This window comes from Canis lupus, chromosome 1, assembly GCF_011100685.1.
Source record: "Canis lupus familiaris isolate Mischka breed German Shepherd chromosome 1, alternate assembly UU_Cfam_GSD_1.0, whole genome shotgun sequence".
Taxonomy (NCBI): domain Eukaryota; kingdom Metazoa; phylum Chordata; class Mammalia; order Carnivora; family Canidae; genus Canis; species Canis lupus.
Window position 1 is genome coordinate 118739423 of NC_049222.1, and position 21576 is coordinate 118760998.

The window sequence follows — 21576 nt, forward strand, 5'->3', positions numbered from 1 at the left end:
TAAGCAAAAAAGAAAAAGGCAGGGCAGCCCTGGTGGCCCAGAGGTTTAGCGCAGCCTTCAGCCCAGGGTGTGATCCTGGAGACCTGGGATTGAGTCCCACTTCGGGCTCCCTGCTTGGAGCCTGCTTCTCCTTCTGCCTCCCTCTCTCTCTCTCTCTCTCTCCCCCTCTGTCATGAATAAATAAATAATCTTAAAAAAAAAAAAAAAAGGCAGAATTGAAAAGAAATAATATTTAAAAAAAAAGAAAGAAATAAAATGATCTGTTGCAGATTATTTGATCTTATACGTAGAAAACCCTAAATATCCACGTAAAAAAATTGAGTTTTGGGCAGCCTGGGTGGCTCAGCAGTTTAGCGCAGCATTCAGCCCAGGGTGTGATCCTGGAGACCTGGGATCGAGTCCCACATTGGGCTCCCTGCTTGGAGCCTGCTTCTCCCTCTGCCTAGGTCTCTGCCTCTCTGTCTCTCTGTGTCTCTCATGAATAAATAAATAAAATCTTTAAAAAATAAAAATTTAAAAGATAACTCTTACGGGGTGCCTGGGTGCCTTGGTTGGTTTAGCATCTGACTTCAGCTCTGGTCATGATCTCAGGGTCCTGGGATCGAGCCTGTGTCAGGCTCTATGCTCAGTGGGTAGACTGCTTGTCCCTCTGCCCATGCTTGTGTGCATTCTCTCGCTCAAATAAAATCTTTTTTTAAAAATTTAAAAATAATTTTTGTATGATTTTAGTTATGATTTTATCATCATTATATGATCTTTACATTTAGAATTTTTAAAACAAAAATTAAAAATTTTAGCCCAACGTGGGACTCGATCCCTGGACTCCAGGATCATGCTCTGGGCTGAAAACAGGCGCTAAACCACTGAGCCACTCAAGTGTCCCTTTTAAATTTTTAAAGTAAATTCTATTTGCCAACATGGACCTTGAACTCACAACCCCCAAACCAACACAGGCTCTACCAACTGAGCCTGCCAGGTGCCCCAAAAGTTATTTTTTTACACATTATTTATTTATTTATTTATTTAGTAATGTCTACACTCAACATGGGTCTCAAATTCATGACCTCAAGATCGAGTTATATGCTCTTCCAACTGAGCCAGCCAGGTGCCCCTATAAAAGTTATTCTCCCTCCCCTGTGCCCCCCGTTTTTTTTTAAAGAATAAAAGGGGTGCCTGGGTGGCTTAGTCAGCTGGGTGTCTGCCTTTCACTTGGAGTCTGGGAATGAGGCCCACGTCAGACTCCCCACTCAGTGGGGAGTCTACTTCTCCATCTCCCTCTACCCCTCCCCTGTTCCTACACTTGTATGCTTGTGTGTGCTCTTCTAAATAAATAAAATCTTAAAAAGAATAATATATTTTGACTATAATATGCTATGAAAAAATTTTTTTTAAGTAAGTAAACTTTACTCCCAATGGGAGCTAACTCATAATCCTGAGATCAAGAATCACACGATCCACCAAACTAGCCAGGCAGGGACTCCTGCTATAAAAATCATGTTAAGGCTAAAAAATAGCTTGCTTGCTTGCTTGATTTACTTATTTAAGATTTTTATTTATTTATTCATGAGAGACACAGAGAGAGAGGCAGAAACACAGGCAGAGGGAGAAGCAGGCTCCATGCAGGGAGCCTGACGTGGGACTCGATCTCGGGTCTCCAGGATAATGCCCTGGGCTGAAGGCGGCGCTAAACCGCTGAGCCACCTGGGCTGCCCAATAGCTAAGCTTTAAACCAATCAAATGGTATTCATGATTGTGTTATGATTGATTGGATTATAAATTTCCCAAATTTTCTATAATATGCTTATATTTGATAAGTAAACAGAAACAAAATGAGAGCCTTTCCTTTTAAAATAATTCCATTGGGATCCCTGGGTGGCTCAGCGGTTTAGCGCCTGCCTTTGGCCCAGGGTGTGATCGAGGAGTCCTGGGATCGAGTCCCGCATTGGGCTCCCTGCATGGAGCCTGCTTCTCCCTCCACCTGTGTCTCTGCCTCTCTCTCTCTGTGTCTCTTATGAATGAATGAATAAATAAATAAATAAATAAATAAATAAATAAATAAATAAAACCTTTAAAAAAATAAAATAATTCCATTACTGGTGCAATAGATCCACAAATTCAAATTAAAAAAGGGCTTATTACCTAAATTAGTGCTTCTGAGCATGCTGACCAGTGCTGGCATAAGCTGAAACTCAAATGTCCTTCGGCCTCCACAGTGGCTGCAGGCTGGGAGCTGAGTGACTTCTGATGGAGGGCAGGTCAGAAAAAGTGGTTCTCCACTCCAGGAATACCTAGGGCAAGGAAACAAAGAACCCTGAAGGACCACATACAAATCACATTCCAACACCAGAGGCCATGCTTTGCAAACTTTGTTTCCTTCTTACAGAGTACCAGGAGTAAAACCAGAGAGCAAAGAAAATCCAAAGGCCCAAAATCTATTAGCAAGCCTGTAGAGCTCAGCAAGGTATCTGAAGTCTTGTCAATGTTTGATTCAAAGTCTGGATGAAGGGACACCTGGGTGGCTCAGCAGCTGAGCATCTGCCTTCGGCTCAGGGCCTGATCCAGGCAGGGTCTGGGGATCAAGTCCCGTATTAGGCTCCCTGCAAAGAGCCTGCTTCTTCCTCTGTGTCTCTGCCTCTCTCTTGAATAAATAAATAAAATCTTAAAAAAAAAAAAAAAAAAAAAAAAAAAAGGTCTGGACGAAGGTACTAAAGCCAATGCTGAACTGAATCTAACTAAAATTGCAACAAAGTCCAGACTCAGCTCAACCACAGAGTAAGCACATTACTAGCCTTACAGAAGAAGGGGCATACCCTTCTAAGGAGTAAATATTTACTTCAGTATCTACTGTTCGTCAACATACCATCTCTGGTAAACAATAAAAGAAACTAAATACAGGCGCGCCTGGGTGGCTCAGTCAGTTAAGTGTCTGCCTTCAGCTCAAGTCATGATCCCAGGGTTCCAGAACTGAGTCCTGCATCAGGCTCTCTGCTGGGAGTCTGCTTGTCTCTCTGCCCCTCCTCCTGACGTTACTTTCTCTCTCAAATAAATAAATAAATAAATAAATAAATAAATAAATAAATAAAATCTTTTAAAAATACCCACAGATAAGATAATGGAGGTTATCAGAAAAAGACTAAAATATCAGTGGAGGGAGAATAAAACAAACAAAAAAGTAACAAAATATCAACGATAAACATATAACAATCAAGCAGAAACGGTGGACATGCATAAACAGACAAGGAAGCACAGAAATAGAAACTAAAAGATCAAAAGAGAAATGCTAAAACAAATAATGCTGTAGCAAAATAAAGAACTTCAGTCAATAAAAGTTAACAGTAGGTAGGAAACAACAACAAAAATCTGTGAATCTGGGCAGCCCCAGTGGCTCAGCGGTTTAGCACCGCCTTCGGCCCGGGGCAGGATCCTGGAGATCCAGGACCGAGTCCCATGTCAGGCTCCATGCAGGCTGGAAGCAAAGGCTGCTCCCTTTGCCTGTGTCTCTGCCTCTCTCTCTGTCTCTGTGTCTCTTATGAATAAATAAATAAAAATCATAAATAAATAAATAAATAAATAAATAAATAAATAAATAAATAAATAAATAAATAAATAAATTGAAGCTATTTTTTATCCTTAAAATTATTTTTATAGCTGGAGTCCCTGCCTGGCTAGTTTGGTGGATCATGTGATTCTTGATCTCAGGATTATGAATTAAGCCCCCATTGGGGGTAAAGTTTAATGATATTTTTCATTGGCAAGTTCATAAAGTAGCAAACAACTGTGCATAAAATACAGTAAATCAAAGATGCACATTATAATCACTTGAGCAAACACTTTTTATGGCAACAAAAAAGACATAAAATCATCAACTAAAAATATTCAATTCACTGAAAAAGAAGGTTAAAGGAAAACAGGGACAAGAAAACTAAAAAGAAAAAAGCCAATACCAGGATGATAAAATTAACCCACCACTACCAATAATTACATTAAATGGGCTCAAGAGACACTGCAAAAAGCAGTCTGGATAAAATAAAGGCAAGACATATATATATATACATACATATATACGCTCTTTAAAAAGTATACTTTAAATTTTTTTTTTTTTAATTTATGATAGTCACACAGAGAGAGAGAGAGAGGCAGAGACATAGGCAGAGGGAGAAGCAGGCTCCATGCACCGGGAGCCCAACGTGGGATTCGATTCCAGGTCTCCAGGATCGTGCCCCGGGCCAAAGGCAGGCGCCAAACCGCTGCACCACCCAGGGATCCCCTAAAAATTATACTTTAGATATTACCTCACACCCATTAGAATGGCAATTATCCAAAAGACAAGAAATAACAAATATTGGCAAAGGTGTAAAGAAAAGGGAACCCTTGTGTACTGTTTGTGGGAATGTAAATTGGTGCAGCCACTACAAAAAAACAGTATGGGGATCCCTGGGTGGTTCAGCGGTTTAGCGCCTGCCTTTGGCCTGGGGCACGATCCTGGAGTCCGTGGATAGAGCCCCACGTCGGGCTCCCAGCATGGAGCCTGCTTCTCCCTCTGCCTGTGTCTCTGCCCCTCTCCCCCATGTCTATCGTGAATAAATAAATAAAATCTTCCCAAAAACCCCCCAAAAAAACAGTATGGAGGTTCCTCAAAAACTTGGGAACAGAATTACCATATGATCCAGCAATCTCATTTCTGGGTATTTACTCAAAGGAGACAAAAACACTAGCTCAAAAAAGATACCTACCCTCATGTTCACTGCAGCATTATTTACATTAGCAAAGACACGCAAGTAACCCATGTTCCATCGACAGATAAATGGATAAAGAAAATTGTACTGTGCGTGTACGTGTGTTATATGTGTGTGTGTATGCATATATACAGGATATACATAAACAACAGAACACTCAGCCATAAAGAAGGAAGTTTTGACATTTACAACAGCAGGGATGGGATTCAAGGGCATGATGCTAAGTGAAGTAAGTCAGAGAAAGACTGTGAAATTACTTACATGCAGGACCTAAAAAAAACAAAAACCAAACCAAACTCATAGAGAAGAAATTGGTGGTTCCCAGAGGCAAGGATCAGGGGTGGGAGAAATAAGTGAACGTTTTTTTTTTTTCTTTTTTAGTTTAAATAAATCAAATAATTTATCAAAAAACCCCAAACAAACCCACTTTATATTTAAAGGAAGAGTATAAAAAAGATCAACCATACAAAAACTAAACAAAAGAAAGCTAGTGTGCCTATACTGACATCAGATCAAATACACTCCAAGGAAGGAGTATCATCAGAAATAAACAGGAACATTTATTTATAACAGGATCAATTCTTCAGATAAATATAATAATCCTGCACATGCATACATCTTAAAACAGTACTAAAATGCATGAGACAAACTTTAAGAAGGAGAAAAAGACATATCTATAATCATAGTTGAAGGTTTTAACACTCTTTTAATTCTTTTTTTTAAAGATTATTTTTTATTTATTCATGAGAGACACAGAGAGTGAAAGAGGCAGAAACACAGGCAGAGGGAGAAGCAGGCTCCCTGCAGGCAGCCCCATGTGGGACTCAATCCTGAATCACGAGATCATGCCCTGAGCTGAAGGTAGACGCTCAATCACTGAGCCACCCAGGTGTCTCAACAGCCCTCTTTTTAAAAGATTTTATTTATTTGAGAGAGACAAAGAAAGTACATGCATACACATGAGCACACACAAGCAGAGGGGAGGGGCTGAGGGAGAGAGAGAAGCAGTCTCCTCACTGAGCGGAGAGCCCGATGCATGGCTCTGTCCCAGGACACTGGGATCATAAGGTAGATGCTTAACTGACTGAGCCACCCAGATACCCAACACCTCCCCTCTCAGTAAATGATAAGCAAGACAAAAATGATCAGTAATAGAAACTGGTGTTGCGGGATCCCTGGGTGGCGCAGCGGTTTGGCGCCTGCCTTTGGCCCAGGGCGCGATCCTGGAGACCTGGGATCGAATCCCACATCGGGCTCCTGGTGCATGGAGCCTGCTTCTCTCTCTGCCTGTGTCTCTGTCTCTCTCTCTGTGTAACTATCATAAATAAATTAAAAAAAAAATTAAAAAAAAAAAGAAACTGGTGTTGCCACAACTGGATATTCATACAAAAAAAGAACCTCAACCCTCATATATTATATAGAAAAATTAACTCAAAATGGATCACAGACCTAAATGTAAGAACTAAAACTGAGAACTCCTATAAGAAAACACAGGAAATCAAATGCACCAAATTCTGTTACCTTTGGTTAGATAGAAATTTCTGAGGAAATTAAAAGTTGAACTACCAAATAAAAAAAACTGTTCAGTTGGACTTGATCAAAATGTAAAACATCTCTTCAAAAGACCCTATTTTTATAAATAAATCTTTTTTTTAAATGTTTATTTATTTATGATAGTCACACACACACACACAGAGAGACAGAGAGAGAGAGAGAGAGAGGCAGAGACATAGGCAGAGGGAGAAGCAGGCTCCGTGCACCGGGAGCCCGACGTGGGATTCGATCCCGGGTCTCCAGGATCACGCCCTGGGCCAAAGGCAGGCGCTAAACCACTGCGCCACCCAGGGATCCCAAAAGACCCTATTAATAAATGAAAGGCAGGGAAACCTGGGTGGTTCAGTTGGCTAAGCATCTAACTTCAGCTCAGGTCAGGATTTCAGGGTCCTGGGATTGATCCCCATGCCAGGCTCCATGCTCAGTGGGGAGTCAGCCTGTCCCTCTACCTCTTATCCTATGATCATGTGCTCTTTCTCTAATAAATAAAATCTTTAAAAAATAATAAAAATTGGGGCGCCTGGGGGTGGCTCAGTGGTTGAGCATCTGTCTGTGGCTCAGGTTGTGATCCCAGGGTTCTGGGATTGAGTCCTACATCGGGCTCCCTGCAGGAAGCCTGCTTCTTCCTCTGCCCATCTCCATGTCTCTCATGAATAAATAAATAAAATCTTAAAAAAAAAAAAAACAATCAAAATAAAATAAATAAAAGGCAAGCCACAGACAGGGAGAAAATATGGGAAAAGCATAGATCCCAAAAAGGACCCATATCCTTGGGGCACCAGAGTGCTTTAGTTAGTTGGGCCTCCAATTCTTGATTTTGGCTCAGGCCATGATCTCATGATCATAGGATCAAGTCCAGCGTTGGGCTCCCTGCTCAGCAAGGAGTCTACTTGTCTCTCTCTGTTCCTCCCCCCACTCATGGTCTTTCTCTCTCTCAAAATAAATAATAAATAAAATCTTAAAAATAAAATAAGAACTTATATCCTGAACATATAATTTCTCTTAGTAACAAAAAGATAAACAGCCTAATAAAAATGTGGGCAAGATTTGAACAGACACACTCAGAAAGATGACAGATATAGATGGAAAACAAGCACTTGAAAAGGTGTTCGACATCACTAGTCATTAGAGAAACACAAACTAAGACCACAAGGAAATATTGCTACTCCACATCTTCTAGAACGACTAAAATTAAACACTGTATCCTGTACTGCCAAAGGCACAGAGGAACTAGAACTCTTACACACTACTGGAGTGAATATTTTTTGTTTAAAGACTTATTTATTTATTCGTGAGAGACAGAGAGAGAGGCAGAGAGACACAGGTAGAGGGAGAAGCAGGCTCTTCACAGGGAGCCTGATGTGGGACTTGATACCGAATCCTGGGATCACGACCTGAGCCGAAGGCAGCCACCCAATGGCTAAGCCACTCAGGTGTCCCTACTGAAATGAATGTTACCAGTACAGCCACTTTGAAAACCAGTTTGGCTGTTTCTAAGAAGTTAAACACATACATATCATAAGATCTAACCATTTCGATCCCAGATATTTACCCAGGAGAAATGAAAGCATATGCCCATACAAAGATTTATATACACTAATGTTTATAGCAGCTTTATTTATAATAACCCAAACACCCATCAACACATGCACGGATAAACAACTCGTGGTATATTTATACAACAGAATATTACACAGCAGTAAAAACCAATAAACCACTGACACACACAAGGATGAATCTTGAAATTATACCGAGTGAAAGAGACCAGACGCCCCCCACCAAAACGTATACCCTTTATGATTTCATTTATAGAAATTTGTAAAAAATATACTAAGGTATAATGACAAGAAGGTCCGTGGTTGCCTGGGGATGGGGAAGACACAGGGTGAGAGGATTTACGTATGAGTACAAAGAAACTTCTGAGGCGGGGTCCCTGAATGGCTCAGTTAAGCATACAACTCGATTTCAGCTCAGGTCATGATCTCAGGGTTTTGAGATCGAGCTCCGCTTCAGGCTCCACAGTGGGCATGGAGCCTGCTTAAGATTATCTCTCGTCCTCTCCCTCTGACTCTCCCCAACCCACAAAAAAAGAAAAAAAAATTTTTGGCAAGGTATGTGTGTATGTGTGTACAAATAAGTGTGTGAGCTAGATGCTCATTACCTTGATTGTGGCAATGATTTCATGGGTGTACACATATCAAAACTTAAAGTGTACATTTTTAATATGGGCTGTTTACTGTATCTCAACCGCACCTCATCAAAGGCATTTAAGAATGGATGTACATGGGCAGTCCCGGTGGCTCGGCGGCTTAGTGCCACCTTCGGCCCAGGATGTGATCCTGGAGACTGGGGATCGAGTCCCACGTCAGGCTCCCTGCATGGAGCCTGCTTCTCCCTCTGCCTATGTCTCTGCCTCTCTCTCTCTGGATCTCTCATGAAAAAATAAATAAAATCTTAAAAAAAGAAAAAAAGAAGATATGTAGATGCCAAATAAGTACATGTAAAAATGCTTAACATTATTAGTTATTAGGAAAATGAAAAATAAAACCACAATGAAATACTACTACCACCTATTAGAATGGTTAAAATTTTTTAAATTGAAAAAACAAAAAAGAAAAAAAAAAAGAAAAAAAAATTTTTTTTAATTGACACTATTTTTAAAACTAGCACCAGGGGGACTCCTGGTTGGCTCAGCACTTGAGCACCTGCCTTCGGCCCAGGGCAAAATCCTAGAGTCCCGGGATCAAGTCACGCATCAGGCTCCCTGCATGGAGCCTGCTTCTCCCTCTGCCTGTGTCTCTGCCCCTCTGTGTGTCTCTCATGAATAAATAAAATCTTAAAAAAAAAAAAAAAAAAAAAGCACTACCAGCAGGCTAAGCCTCTTTGCTGTCAATCACTCTTGAACTCAATGTACTTTGCAGATTTGGTTCATATTTCATTTGTTGGAGGAAATTTCCTATTTTATCTCTGAATACTGTTTTTGATCCATTTGCTAGGTTCTCTATCTTGGACACCAATTATCCTAATAGTAATGACTTTTTATCAGCCTTCCACAGATATCAGCTCCTGATTGCTTAGTCTTTTTCTTCTGGACTCACTGGATTATTTCAAGTCTTTTCTCTGTGGCAGTGCTTTGATTTTTAGCTAAGTCTATTATGTTCCTTATATTCCAAATTTATTAGATCTGTAATGCTATACACAGCAATGCAAGTTTCTTCTGGCATCTCAGTTATTTTCTCACCTCTGAGGTCTAGGTTGCATCGAATTCATTTTCTTATGAAGTTCTTATCTTGAAGAATCTCCTGGGAATTAGGTGTCCTGAGATGATGCTTTCTTCCAGACACGGTTCTCAATTCATCTTTATAAGTACTATTCATGTCTTTAATTTTAAGGCCCATACTATGACAAGGGTGGCATGCCACTTCTCGGCTCACTCATGCCTAACGGGAGCAACTCTGCTTAGACCATCTATTTGCTCCAAAATGGTATGTGTAAAAAATGATTTTTTACGGATTTCCTGTCAATCTCCCATCTGGGGTTCATTCATCTCTCCTTCTCCAAGACTTTTTCATTTCCACTACTTTTCTGTCAGTGGTAAAAGACAGGGAATGGAGGGGAGGATGAATATAGTTCTTCTAAGACTAGATGTAATTTTTTTTTTAAGATTTTATTTATTCGAGAGAGAGAGAGAGAGAGAGAGAGATTGGCAGAGAAACAGGCAGAGGGAGAAGCAAGCTCCATGCAGGGAACCCGATGTGGGACTCGATCCTAGGTCTCCAGGATCACGCCCTGGGCCGAAGGCAGGCGCTAAACCGCGGAGCCACCCAGGGATCCCCAACTAGATGTAATCTTTACTAGTCTTTACTAGAACACCTGGGCTTTGCTTGTACTTCTGAGTCAGTGTGAATGTCATATGTTGGGAGAGATCTCACACTCCTGGGGGGAACCACTCTTGACTTCTCTTATCATTATTCTAACTCGTCATGGAACCCAGCAACTATTGCTTCTGAGAAGCAACCCCTAGTTCTGCACCATCATCCGCCATCCCCAGTTCTGTGCCCAGCAGCCGGTTACACCATCCCCCCAACCAGAAGACAGATTTTTCCTCATGTTCGCTTCTTCCCAGATTCAAGATTATTATTCAGTGTTCTCAGGAGCTTGTGGACTAATCAGTATATCCTGGAGAGGTGGGAAAAGAGGGCTGCCTGGTTAGAACTTGCGCTAAACCATACCACAGATTTCTGCGCCTTTCTCTGGGAGAACTAAAAATGAATTACATTAATAAATACAAAGCACTCAGAACTGAATTAGACATTTAGTGATATTACATCCTGGGCTGACACTTCCGGTTTTATGGTATTAAATCCCTTCCCTTATTTCATGGCCTATGAAAGGGATTTTCTTTTTAATGTTTGTTTTTTCTAGATTCATTGTGTCCAGTACTATGAGAGAAAAACCATTTGATTTCACGCTGCCCACTCTATCCAGACTTGGTTTTACACGTTTTCACTATGCAGTGAACTGCTTTTATACCCTATACCTGCCAGGCATGTCATTTCCTCTGGGGATTTCTTGACATCCTACTTTAAAAAGCTCTGTTTTATTTTCCTTATTACTTCAGCAAATCTCATATCTATTTATTTTTAATCTCCCCCACTAGAATGTAAAAATCTATGCAAACATGGACTTTGTGTCATTTCCTGCTGAATCTAAGCATCTACAACAGTGCCTGACATCTAGGATAGAATCAGTATTTGTTGGGTGAGCGAACATGCTTTACCTCATTGAATCCTGCCAACCATCCTATAAAATGGGCCTAAAACCATTAAAAAAAAAAAAAAAAAAAAGGTAAGTAAGTAGTCATCCATCCAGGACCAAATCTTCTAATGCCAAAACCAAGGTTCTTTTCATCCCCACCTTGTTTGACAGGTATTGGTTCAAAAAATGAAGAAGAAGAAGAAGAAGAAGAAGAAGAAGAAGAAGAAGAAGAAGAAGAGAAGAAAGAAGGAGGAGGAGGAGGAGGAGGAGGAGAAGAAGAGGAGTATTGGTTCTACTGAAGACTCAGTAAAGTTCCTATTATACATGAGTACTGTGCATTTCACAAGAGCTATATACTGTCCTCAATGCCAAAGGGTTAATGAAATCAGTTAATTTAATAGATTTTTGTCCTAAGATCACGAAGAATGCATGAATATGCCAATACTATAAGATCCTAACAGACCCTTGGATACTACTAAGATCCTTCCCCAAAAGGCAGCATAGTGGATTTCAAACAATAGCCAGTATTTATATATGTTTTACAGAGTATTGTCATCCACCCCTTCAGTTAATTCTCACAGGAATCTTATGACATCGTCATCCTCATTTTGGAGATGAACCACCGAGGATAAGAAAAGTTAAATGACTTGCCCAAGAGCCCACAACTTTCAAGGCCTCAGACTCCATGTCCTATGAACAGTTGTTACTCACTACAAAAATAACATGTCTTCAATATATGAAATGGGTAAAATGGAATGCACAAAGGAAATAAAATAAAAACTCTAAGTAACAAAACTTTAACCATCAAGATGTAAATCATACTGACAAGGACACACTGCATACTCCCAGAATGAAGACCCTTGTACTCCAGATAACAGCCTTCAAACCCCCATCTCCAGAATAGCATCAACAGTCATCCAACTTCGTAAGATGAACTCTCAAAACCATTTTTGTTGACTTCCAATTTTTTCCTCTCACAGCCAGTGGTCACCAAGACCTGCCACTATACAAATTATCTCCCAAATTGATCCCCTCCTTCCCATAGCCTCTGCTTTGATCCAAATTCTTTTACCATCTCTCACCTGGATTATTCTTCTCTAATCTCAGAGTGATCATCACTCCCCTCCCCCCCAACCCCCAGCATCTTCTGGTCACAGAAAAAAGTACAAATTCTTTATAAGAAATATAATGAAAACATAGTTTAAGCATCTAACCCCATGCCATTATTAGGTACCAGGTATGGGGAGCACCCAGGCTGGCAAGAAATACAATAGAGGGGGATCCCTGGGTGGCTAAGTGGTATAGCACCTGCCTTCAGCCAGGGGCGTGATCCTGAAGTCCCGGGATCGAGTCCCACATCAGGCTCCCTGCGTGGAGCCTGCTTCTCCCTCTACCTGTGTCTCTGCCTCCCTCTCTCTGTGTCTCTCATGAATAAATAAATAAAATTAAAAAAAAGAAAAAAAGAAATACAACAAGGGTGTGTATCCTTAAGGATGTTAACATATGGTGCTACAGGAGCAAAAGAGAAGAGACAGATTGTCAAGATGCTCTCACTTCAGACACCATGACACCCAGCTCACTGAGTTGCTACTGCCTCATAACTACACACATGGGTATCTTTTTCCTTTGTCAGTGATCCCTCTGTGACTCAGAGCATACTAGAATTTTAGTCCCTCCAGGAAACTCTCGGGCTCAAGTGTCTCTTATAGGAAGATGCTTTCTTTTTTTTTTTTTTTAAGATTTTATTTATTTATTCATGGGACACAGAGAAAGAGAGAGACAGGCAGAGGGAGAAGAAGGCTTCATGCAGGAAGCCTGATGTGGGACTCGATCCTGGACTCCCAGGTTCATGGCCTGAGCCAAAAGCAGATGCTCAACTGCTGAGCCACCCAGGCGTCCCTACAGGATGCCCTTCCTGATGTGGCAAAGGGGGGGGGGGGGGCTCTGATCCCTCCTCCATGTTTTCTGCATACTTACAGCTCCAGTGGGCACCATCATAGTGTACAGTGTGGTCTATCTTCCTAACCAGACTGGGCACTACTTTTGCGGCCTGCGCCAAGTGTAGTGATTATGCTCCTTCTTCACTCAAGCAGAGTAACTCAGCTCGTTATTAGCAGGGCTCACTATGGGCCATGAATCTCTCTGGTGAAGAGATTCCTCCCAGGGGCTGGGCTCCAGGCTGAGAATCACTGTCACTGTTGAGATGCCGTATGATTACAGATACTTGTTTAATCTGAAAATTCTGTTGAAGGGATCATAATTTGGGCATGTTTTCATGAGGGCACATATGCTCTCTTCGCTAGGAGATCTCTAGTTGCCATACTTAATTAAGGAGAAATAAGATAAACTGGATATTCATCAATAAAATTAGGATTCAGGAATCAAGAGCAAAGTCTGATTTTGTACTAAGTAGAAAAAACTATAGTCACACAATACATATTGAAAACCTTTAACCTTCACACCTCTGATCCTGAATTTCACTTCCAGAACTATTGGGAAATCATAAAAAATTCTAATATTTACAAAGGGAATATATAATAGTATTATTACAATTGCAAAAGTGAAACTAAATGGGAGCAATTAAACATCCTATGATATACCCAAATACTTACTTGCCAAAATCAAACAAATCAAGAAAATTAGGGGATCCCTGGGTGGCTCAGGGGTTTGACTCCTGCCTTTGGCCCAGGGCACGATCCTGGAATCCTGGGATCGAGTCCCACGTCAAGCTCCCGGCATGGGGCCTGCTTCTCCCTCTGCCTGTGTCTCTGCTTCACTCTTTCTCTATGTCTATCATGAATAAATAAATAAATCTTTAAAAAAAAATCAAGAAAATTTATCTGCATAAAGGCCTACTCTAACGCATAAAGAGTCTCTAAAAATCAAAAGGACCAAGAACTTACAGAAAAATGGGCAAAAAATATATACAGAAATGATTCAAAAACAAAGAAAGATATTCATAATAAAAAAAAGGAAAATAAAAAAAATAAATAAAAATTAAAAAAAAGGAAAATAAAATTATACCCTGATGCACTTTTTCACCTTGAATCAGCAGAAATACAAAAAGCATGAAGTTCACGCTGCAGGTCACGCTATAGGAACACAAGCACTTATGGATTGCCAGTAGGAACTGAAGTCCTATAAGTCATTTTGGTGCTATCAATAAAAATTACAACTGTGGAGAGCTTTTTGCTTAACTCTTACCTTTTTGCCACTTCAAGGAATGTAGCCTAAAGATACACCTGCATACGTGGAAAATGATATTAGGTGCAAAACTATTTATTAGCATAACATATAAAAGCAAAAGCTTGGAGGGGCACCTGGGTGGCTCAGTCGGTTAAGCATCTGCCTTCAGCTCAGGTCATGATCCCAGGGTCCTGAGATCAAGCCCCACATCAGGCTCCCTTCTCAGTGGGGAGCCTGATTCCTCTCCCTCTCCCCTTCTCCCTGGCTCGTGTATGCTCCACCCCCTCTCGTCTCACTCTTTCTCTCAAATAAATTATAAGATCTTTAACAAAACAAAACGAAAACTTGGAAACATTAAATGCCCATAAATCAAAAAAATGGACAAGGAACTACAGTCCTATAAAGCCTATTAAAAAAAAAAAAATCAGGGATCCCTGAGTGGGTCAGCAGTTTAGCACCTGCCTTCAGCCCAGGGCATGATCCTGGAGTCCAGGGATCGAGTTCTATGTTGGGATCCCTGCATGGAGCCTGCTTCTCCCTCTGCCTGTGTCTCTGCCTCTCTCTCACTACGTCTCTCATGAATAAAATAAATAAATAAATAAAATAAATAAATAGAAATAAAATCTAAAGTAATAAAATAAAATAAAATAAAATAAAATAAAATAAAATAAAATAAATAAAATAAAATAAATAAAATAAAATAAATAAAATAAATAAAATAAAATAAATAAAATAAAATAAAATAAAAAAATAAAATAAAATAAAAAAAATAAAAAAATAAAAAAATAAAAAAAATAAAAAAATAAAAAATAAATAAATAAAATAAAATAAAATAAAATAAAATAAAATAAAAATAAAAATAAAAATTAAATAAAATAAAAAGTCAGGGGGATCCCTGGGTGGCTCAGCGGTTTAGCGCCTGCCTTTGGCCCAGGGCTTGACCCTGGAGACCCGGGATCGAGCCCCACATCGGGCTCCCTACATGGAGTCTGCTTCTCCCTCTGCCTGTCTCTGCCTCTCTCTTTCTCTCATGAATAAATAAATAAAATCTTAAAAAAAAAAAAAAAAAGTTCTATTGGGGGCCAGGCTGGCTCAGTCAGTGGAACATGTGATTCTTAATCTCAAGGTTGTGAGTTTGAGCCCCACATTGGATGTAGAGACTAAAATAAAATATTTAAAAAAAAAATCGAAGTTCTAAATGTATTGAAAAGATACTATAGAGATTATTTAAAAAAAAAATCACACTTTATGATCCAAGTTTTGTTTTGTTTTTTTTTTTAATCTTAAGTAATCTCTATTAAAAAAAAAAAAAAAAGTAATCTCTACACACAAGATAGGGTTCAAACTCACAACCTTGAGATCAAGGGTTGCATGCTCTACTGACTGAGCCAGGCAGGCGTCCCCCCGTCACATTATATTTTTTAAAAGCACACAATTCCAGGACCCATGGGTGGCTCAGTGGTTAAGCGTCTGCCTTCGGCCCAGGGCGTGATCCTGGGGTCCCGGGATCGAGCCCCACATTAGGCTTCCTGCATGGAGCCTGCTTCTCTCTCTGCCTATATCTCTGTCTCTCTCTGTGTCTCTCATGAATAAATAAAATCTTAAAAAAAAAAAAAAAAAAAAAAAAAAAAAAGCACACAATTCCTGGGGCACCGGAATGGCACAGTCTGTGAGGCCTCCACCTCTTGGTTTTGGGTCAGGTCATGATATCAGGGTCATGAGATCGAGCCTTGTATTAGGCTCAGTGCTCGGCATGGAGTCTGTCTGAGATTCTCTCTCCTTCTCCCTCAGCCCCTCCTGCTCATCCTCTCTCTCCCTAAAGAAATAGGGGTGCCTGGGTGGTTCAGTTGGTTACATGTTTGCCTTCAGCTCAGGACATGATCCCAGATCTTGGGATCGAACCTCATGTTAGGCTTCTTGCTCAGTGGGGAGTCTGCTTCTCCCTCTCCCTCTGCTGCTCCCCCTCGCTTGTGCCTGATCACTCTCTCTGTCAAATAAATAAATAAATTCTTTAATAAATTAATCTTTAAAGCACAAACAAAAAAACCCCACATAAATCCTACTCACATGATGTATCCAAATGCATAAAAAATAAGTGAACATAATATATCAAAATCTTAGCCTCTGGGTTTGTGGAATATTACAGGTTTTGGTTTTCCCATTATATTTCCCAGTATTTTCCAAATACTGGATTGCTTTTATTTTTTATTTTTATTTTTTTTTTAAATTTTTATTTTATTTTATTTATGATAGGCACACAGTGAGAGAGAGAGAGAGAGAGAGAGAGAGAGAGGCAGAGACACAGGCAGAGGGAGAAGCAGGCTCCATGCACCGGGAGCCCGACGCGGGATTCGATCCCGGGTCTCCAGGATCGCGCCCTGGGCCAAAGGCAGGCGCCAAACCGCTGCGCCACCCAGGGATCCCTGGATTGCTTTTATAGTCAAGAAAACCAATAAAAGAAAATATGCTTTTGGGACGCCTGGGTGACTCAGTGGTTGAGCGTCTGCCTTTAGCTCAGGTTATAATCCTGGGGTCCTGGGATCGAGTCCTCTCCCTCTGCCTGTGTCTCTGCTTCTGTGTGTCTCTCATGGATAAATAAATAAAATCTTAAAAAAAAAATAAAAGAACAAAATATGCTTTTTATAATGAAGAAAACCAATAAAAGAAAATACGCCTTTACCTCAAAATCTGCTCCTGACAAGCGGCAATTCTCTTCATGAATTTGTAAAATGTCTTATCTCCACTTTTAATTATAGTCTTCTCATATTTTTCATCACCATCACTAGGAAGACTAAAAAGCAGAAAAACACTTTTGAGTGTCTATATCCAGAGAACTACAATTAGAAGAGCAAACAAGATATTTAAAAACTATAAATTTAAGCAGTGCCTGGGTGGTGCATTTAAATGCCTGACCCTTGGTTTCGACACAAGTCACGGTGTCAGGCTTGTGGGATCAAGTCTCGAATTGGGCTTGAAACAGAGTCTGCTTGCAATTCTCTCTCTCCCTCTGTCCCTTCACCCCTCTGCCTTGCTTGGTTTAAAACAGATAAACTTTGGGATGCCTGGGTGGCTTAGCGGTTGAGCAGACGTCTGCCTTTGGCTCAGAGCGTGATCCTGGAGTCCCGGGATGGGGTCCTGCATTGGGCTCCCTGCATGGATCCTGCTTCTCCCTCTGCCTCTCTATCTCTCTCTGTCATGAATAAATAAAATCTTTAAAAAAAATAAAAAAATAAATAAAACCATCTGATGAGACAGACAAGGGAGGTATCAACACCACTCTCATTTCACTGGTGACACCTGAGGTTCTGAGCATGTCTCTGACATCCCAGGCCAGTTCCTGAGCCACAGCCAAGAGACAAAAAAACAAATGGCATTTCTCCAACTTACCTGAGCTATATCTTTAAAAACAGAAAATAAAGTTAAAGAGACAGTAAACACATGTTCTTCTGTAAAAGTTGTCACCACTAACTACTTTGCTCATCTTCTTGAGGGTACTTAAAAACAGAGCAAAGGGTTTTCAAGCTGACTCAAGGGTGGCTGGTAAGATCCCCTTGTCTGTTTTCCTTTCTCATCCAAGAGGAGCAAAGGAGAAAGGGCCCAGACATACAAGTTCTGCCTGAAAAGGTTTCCCCGAGTACTAGAGTCAAACCAAAGGGTATCTACTGTGGCAGCCTACTGATCAAGTCCCTTCTCAGACTCAGCAGCACACATTCTCACCTTTGAGAAAGCAACTGGTCCATATCCATTCCTTCTTTCTGTTGATATTCCTTCAGAAGGCTATGTGCGTGATCCAGACTGACAAAGTCCCTGTAATCCTCCTCCTCTACAACACAGATGTAGTAGGGCAGGAACTGTGGCACCACAGAGGGCAAGGCCATCTCTTCACCAGGAGAAACACGAGGAGCAGCGCCCAAGACAGTGTCCTGCAGGTGGAGATCCTGGAGCTGGGCAGTACAGTCTCTGTCTTTGGCTCCGATGGAATCATTCCCAAAATCCAAGGTAAGCCGTGGTGGTGGTGCGGCCTCACTGTCACTTCCCCAGTCATCTGCACCTTCGCACCAATCCTCAGCTGCAAGGCCATTTTCCTGTTTCTGGAAAAACATCCAGTGAATGAAGTCCAAGCACACTTGGGTGATCTCACTTATTCCCTTGGCTGGAGCTACTCATTCCTTCACCTTCCCCAGGGAGCCTTCATACAGCACCTTCCTCTCTTGCACACTCTGATTCACCTTTCTGGACCCCGTGCACTCAACCATGTGGGAGGTAACAAAAATTCCCTTCCCTTTGCAAGGGCAGCGTGGCAAATGTAATACAGTGGTTTCTTCAAACATCTATTCTAAACTCTTTCAGGGTATCCCTGGGTGGCGCAACAGTTTAGCGCCTGCCTTTGGCCCAGGGCGCGACCCTGGAGACCCAAGATCGAATCCCACGTCGGGCTCCCGGTGCATGGAGCCTGCTTCTCCCTCTGCCTATGTCTCTGCCTCTCTCTCTCTGTGTGTGAGACTATCATAAATAAAAATAAAAATTAAAAAAAAAATAAAAAAATAAACTCTTTCAGATGTGCTTCACGTATTACAGAAGCTAGCAGGACAGAACTACATTTCCCAGACTCCTTAGCAGCTAGGGCTGCAGATATGATCAACGGCTGGCTAATCAGGTCCACCAGGGAGACAAACTTGAGAAACAATTTTTCTGTTGTGATACAGCAAAAGTCTATAGGTGGGTATCAAGCAAGGATCTGGAGCCACAAGATCTGAAAAGGGCAGCTTCCAGTTTACCAGATCACATGTCAGCTCTCTGACTGCAGGTGCGGTGGGTGGTGTAACAGCTCTTTGACAGGCCAGTTCACTCTGAGGTGTGGTTCTGAAAGTCATTCCTGGAGTGGACCCCTCCAACTTTTTTTTAAGATTTTATTTATTAATGAGAGAGAGAGAGAGAGGCAGAGACAGAGGGAGAAACAGGCTCAATGCAGGGAGCCTGACATGGGACTTGATTTGGGGTCTCCAGGATCAGGCTCTGGGCTGAAGGTGGCGCTAAACCGCTGAGCTACCGGGCCGGGCCTGGGCTACCCGGCCCCCTCCAACTTATTCAGTGTCAGTAAAATCCTAATTCGAAGTCTGTCTGGGCTTTAAAAGATCAGTGCTTTTCTATTATCTGCAATGAATGGAACCCTGAGAAATACAGGTACACACCTGTGCCTTCAGCTTTTCATTCCTGGTAACGCTAGCAGGGTAGCAGGTACACGTTAAGAGCTCAGTGCACACAGAAGCCAACATTCACAGCCACAGGGAGACCGGGTTTCATTCAGCAGCTACCAACCTGCCCAACTTTCTAATTCAATAAACTCTGATTCTTTAATTAAATGTTAGACACATGCACACGTATCACAGGAACTAGATTTACTATAACCATATTTATCTGTCACACACAAGCACGTACATGTACACATCCACACTTTTTCCCAAACAGAAACAGCAGCGAGTTATGTGCCTCAAGACCTTCAGTATATATATACTTTTAAGGATTTTATTTATTCATGAGAGACGCAGAGAGACAGAGAAAGGCAGAGACACAGGCAGAGGGAGAAGCAGGCTCCATGCAGGGAGCACGACGTGGGCCTCGATCCTGGGACTCCAGCATCACGCAGCGGGCCGAAGGCGGTGCTAAACCGCTGAACCACCAGGGCTGCCCCCTTCAGTGTATATTAAAATAAACAACGAAATCTTAAGGAGGCAGCCCTTCACGGTTCAGAAAAGAAAGTGCAAAGCCCATTCCAACGTACCTCCAAGGTCACGGCTTAAGGTCTACGTTAGACAACAGCCTGGAAAACACTGTCAAATCACAGCGAGTCCTAACAAGCTAACTGCAACCGGTTTACCTGAGCATCGTGCGCCCCTGTCTCTCGCATCTGCAGGCACTGGGAACGGAACACCTTCCAGCTTCGGGGTAAAAATAAAGGACAGTAAGGCTCCGACGCGGTCCACCGGGCCAGCCGGCCGGGCCCATGGGGCGGCCCCAGCGCGCGGGCTGCCCCGCCTACCTGCGCGCCCCGCCGCCGCCGCCGCCGCCGCCGCACCCGGGGAGGGGGCAGGCGAACACGTGCAGGAGCCGGTGGAACGGGGAGCCCTCCAGCGGGCAGTACACCTGCACGACCAGGGCAAGAGGCTGCCTGCAACGCTCACACGCCGGCCTCGGCGCCGCCACCGCGGGCAAGGCGTCCTGAGGGCGAGGGGACGCGCTCAGCGGGCGGGCGGCTCGGGGGCCTCGCCCGCGCCCTCACCCCGCGGCCCCCGCCCCGCCGCCCCCGCCGCCCCCGCCGCCCCCGCCGCGGCGCCCGCCTCACCGGGAGGCCGCCCAGCTTGCTCGCAGTCCAGGCGCCCGGCCCCGTGGGGCGGCCGCGCACTGCGGCGTCCCGAAGCCCGAGCAGCACGGGCCCCCGAGCAGCCGCCATGCCCACGAGGCCCCGCGTGCCCCGGCGGACTACGGCAGCCGAGACGCCGCGCCTCAGTGCGCACGCGCGCCGCCGCCCCTGCCAGGCGGCCCCGCCCCCTTAGGGTCCTCGGGAGGAGTTCGGGCCCTGAGGCGCGCGGGCGGCCGCTGCGGTCGCGGGCTGGAAACCCCGCGCCGAGGAAAGGGGGCGCCGTCGGCTGTGAAGTGGTCTTGCCGGAAGGTTCTACCCGAAGTGGAAGAATTATAAAAAAAAAAAAAAAAAAGTTTAATTTTTATAGGTACACGTCAAAATGCTTACTTAGGAAATTATGGAGAAAAGAAAAGAAGAAAAGAAGAAAAGAAGAAGAAAGAAAGAAGAAGAAAAGAAGAAAAAGAGAGAAAGAAGAAAAAGAAAGAAAGAAAAGAAGAAGAAAACACGAAAGACTACAAGCAAGACTCTCCCGCCCACTCCCTAACCTCCCTCCCTCCCTAAAAGAACAGCAATACTACATCACCGCCTCCCTTCCCTCGCCCTGCCGCCCTGGCATCCCTCCCGACAGATCCCGCACTGCATAACTAATCACTCCCAAAGAAAAGAAAAGAAGAAAAGAAAAGAAAAGAAAGAAAGAGGATCCCTGGGTGGCGCAGCGGTTTGGCGCCTGCCTTTGGCCCAGGGCGCGATCCTGGAGACCCGGGATCGAATCCCACGTCAGGCTCCCGGTGCATGGAGCCTGCTTCTCCCTCTGCCTGTGTCTCTGCCTCTCTCTCTCTCTCTGTAACTATCATAAATAAATAAAAATTAAAAAAAATTAAAAAAATTAAAAAAAAAAAAGAAAGAAAGAAAAGAAAGAAAATAAATAAATAAATTATGGAGCAGGCCATGAGTTGAGAACTTGAAATTTGGCATCAAACA

General features: G+C 42.7%; 1 protein-coding gene across 3 annotated transcripts in view; it reads right to left on the reverse strand.

Annotated features, from left to right (window-relative positions):
* Positions 1 to 20696, reverse strand: part of PDCD2L (programmed cell death 2 like) — a 29727-nt gene extending 9031 nt beyond the window's left edge. For all 3 annotated transcript variants that reach the window (XR_005354777.1, XR_005354778.1, XM_038529418.1), the window contains exons 1-6: positions 20578 to 20696; positions 20275 to 20453; positions 20113 to 20173; positions 17952 to 18325; positions 16915 to 17025; positions 2140 to 2288 (exon numbers count right to left, since the gene is read on the reverse strand). Coding sequence is in view for 1 of the 3 variants with exons in the window: in XM_038529418.1 (XP_038385346.1) it covers positions 2140 to 2288; positions 16915 to 17025; positions 17952 to 18325; positions 20113 to 20173; positions 20275 to 20453; positions 20578 to 20685 (982 nt within the window). In the remaining 2 variants the exon portion in view is untranslated. The remainder of the gene's footprint in view (positions 1 to 2139; positions 2289 to 16914; positions 17026 to 17951; positions 18326 to 20112; positions 20174 to 20274; positions 20454 to 20577) is intronic.
* Positions 20697 to 21576: the final 880 nt, after the last annotated feature.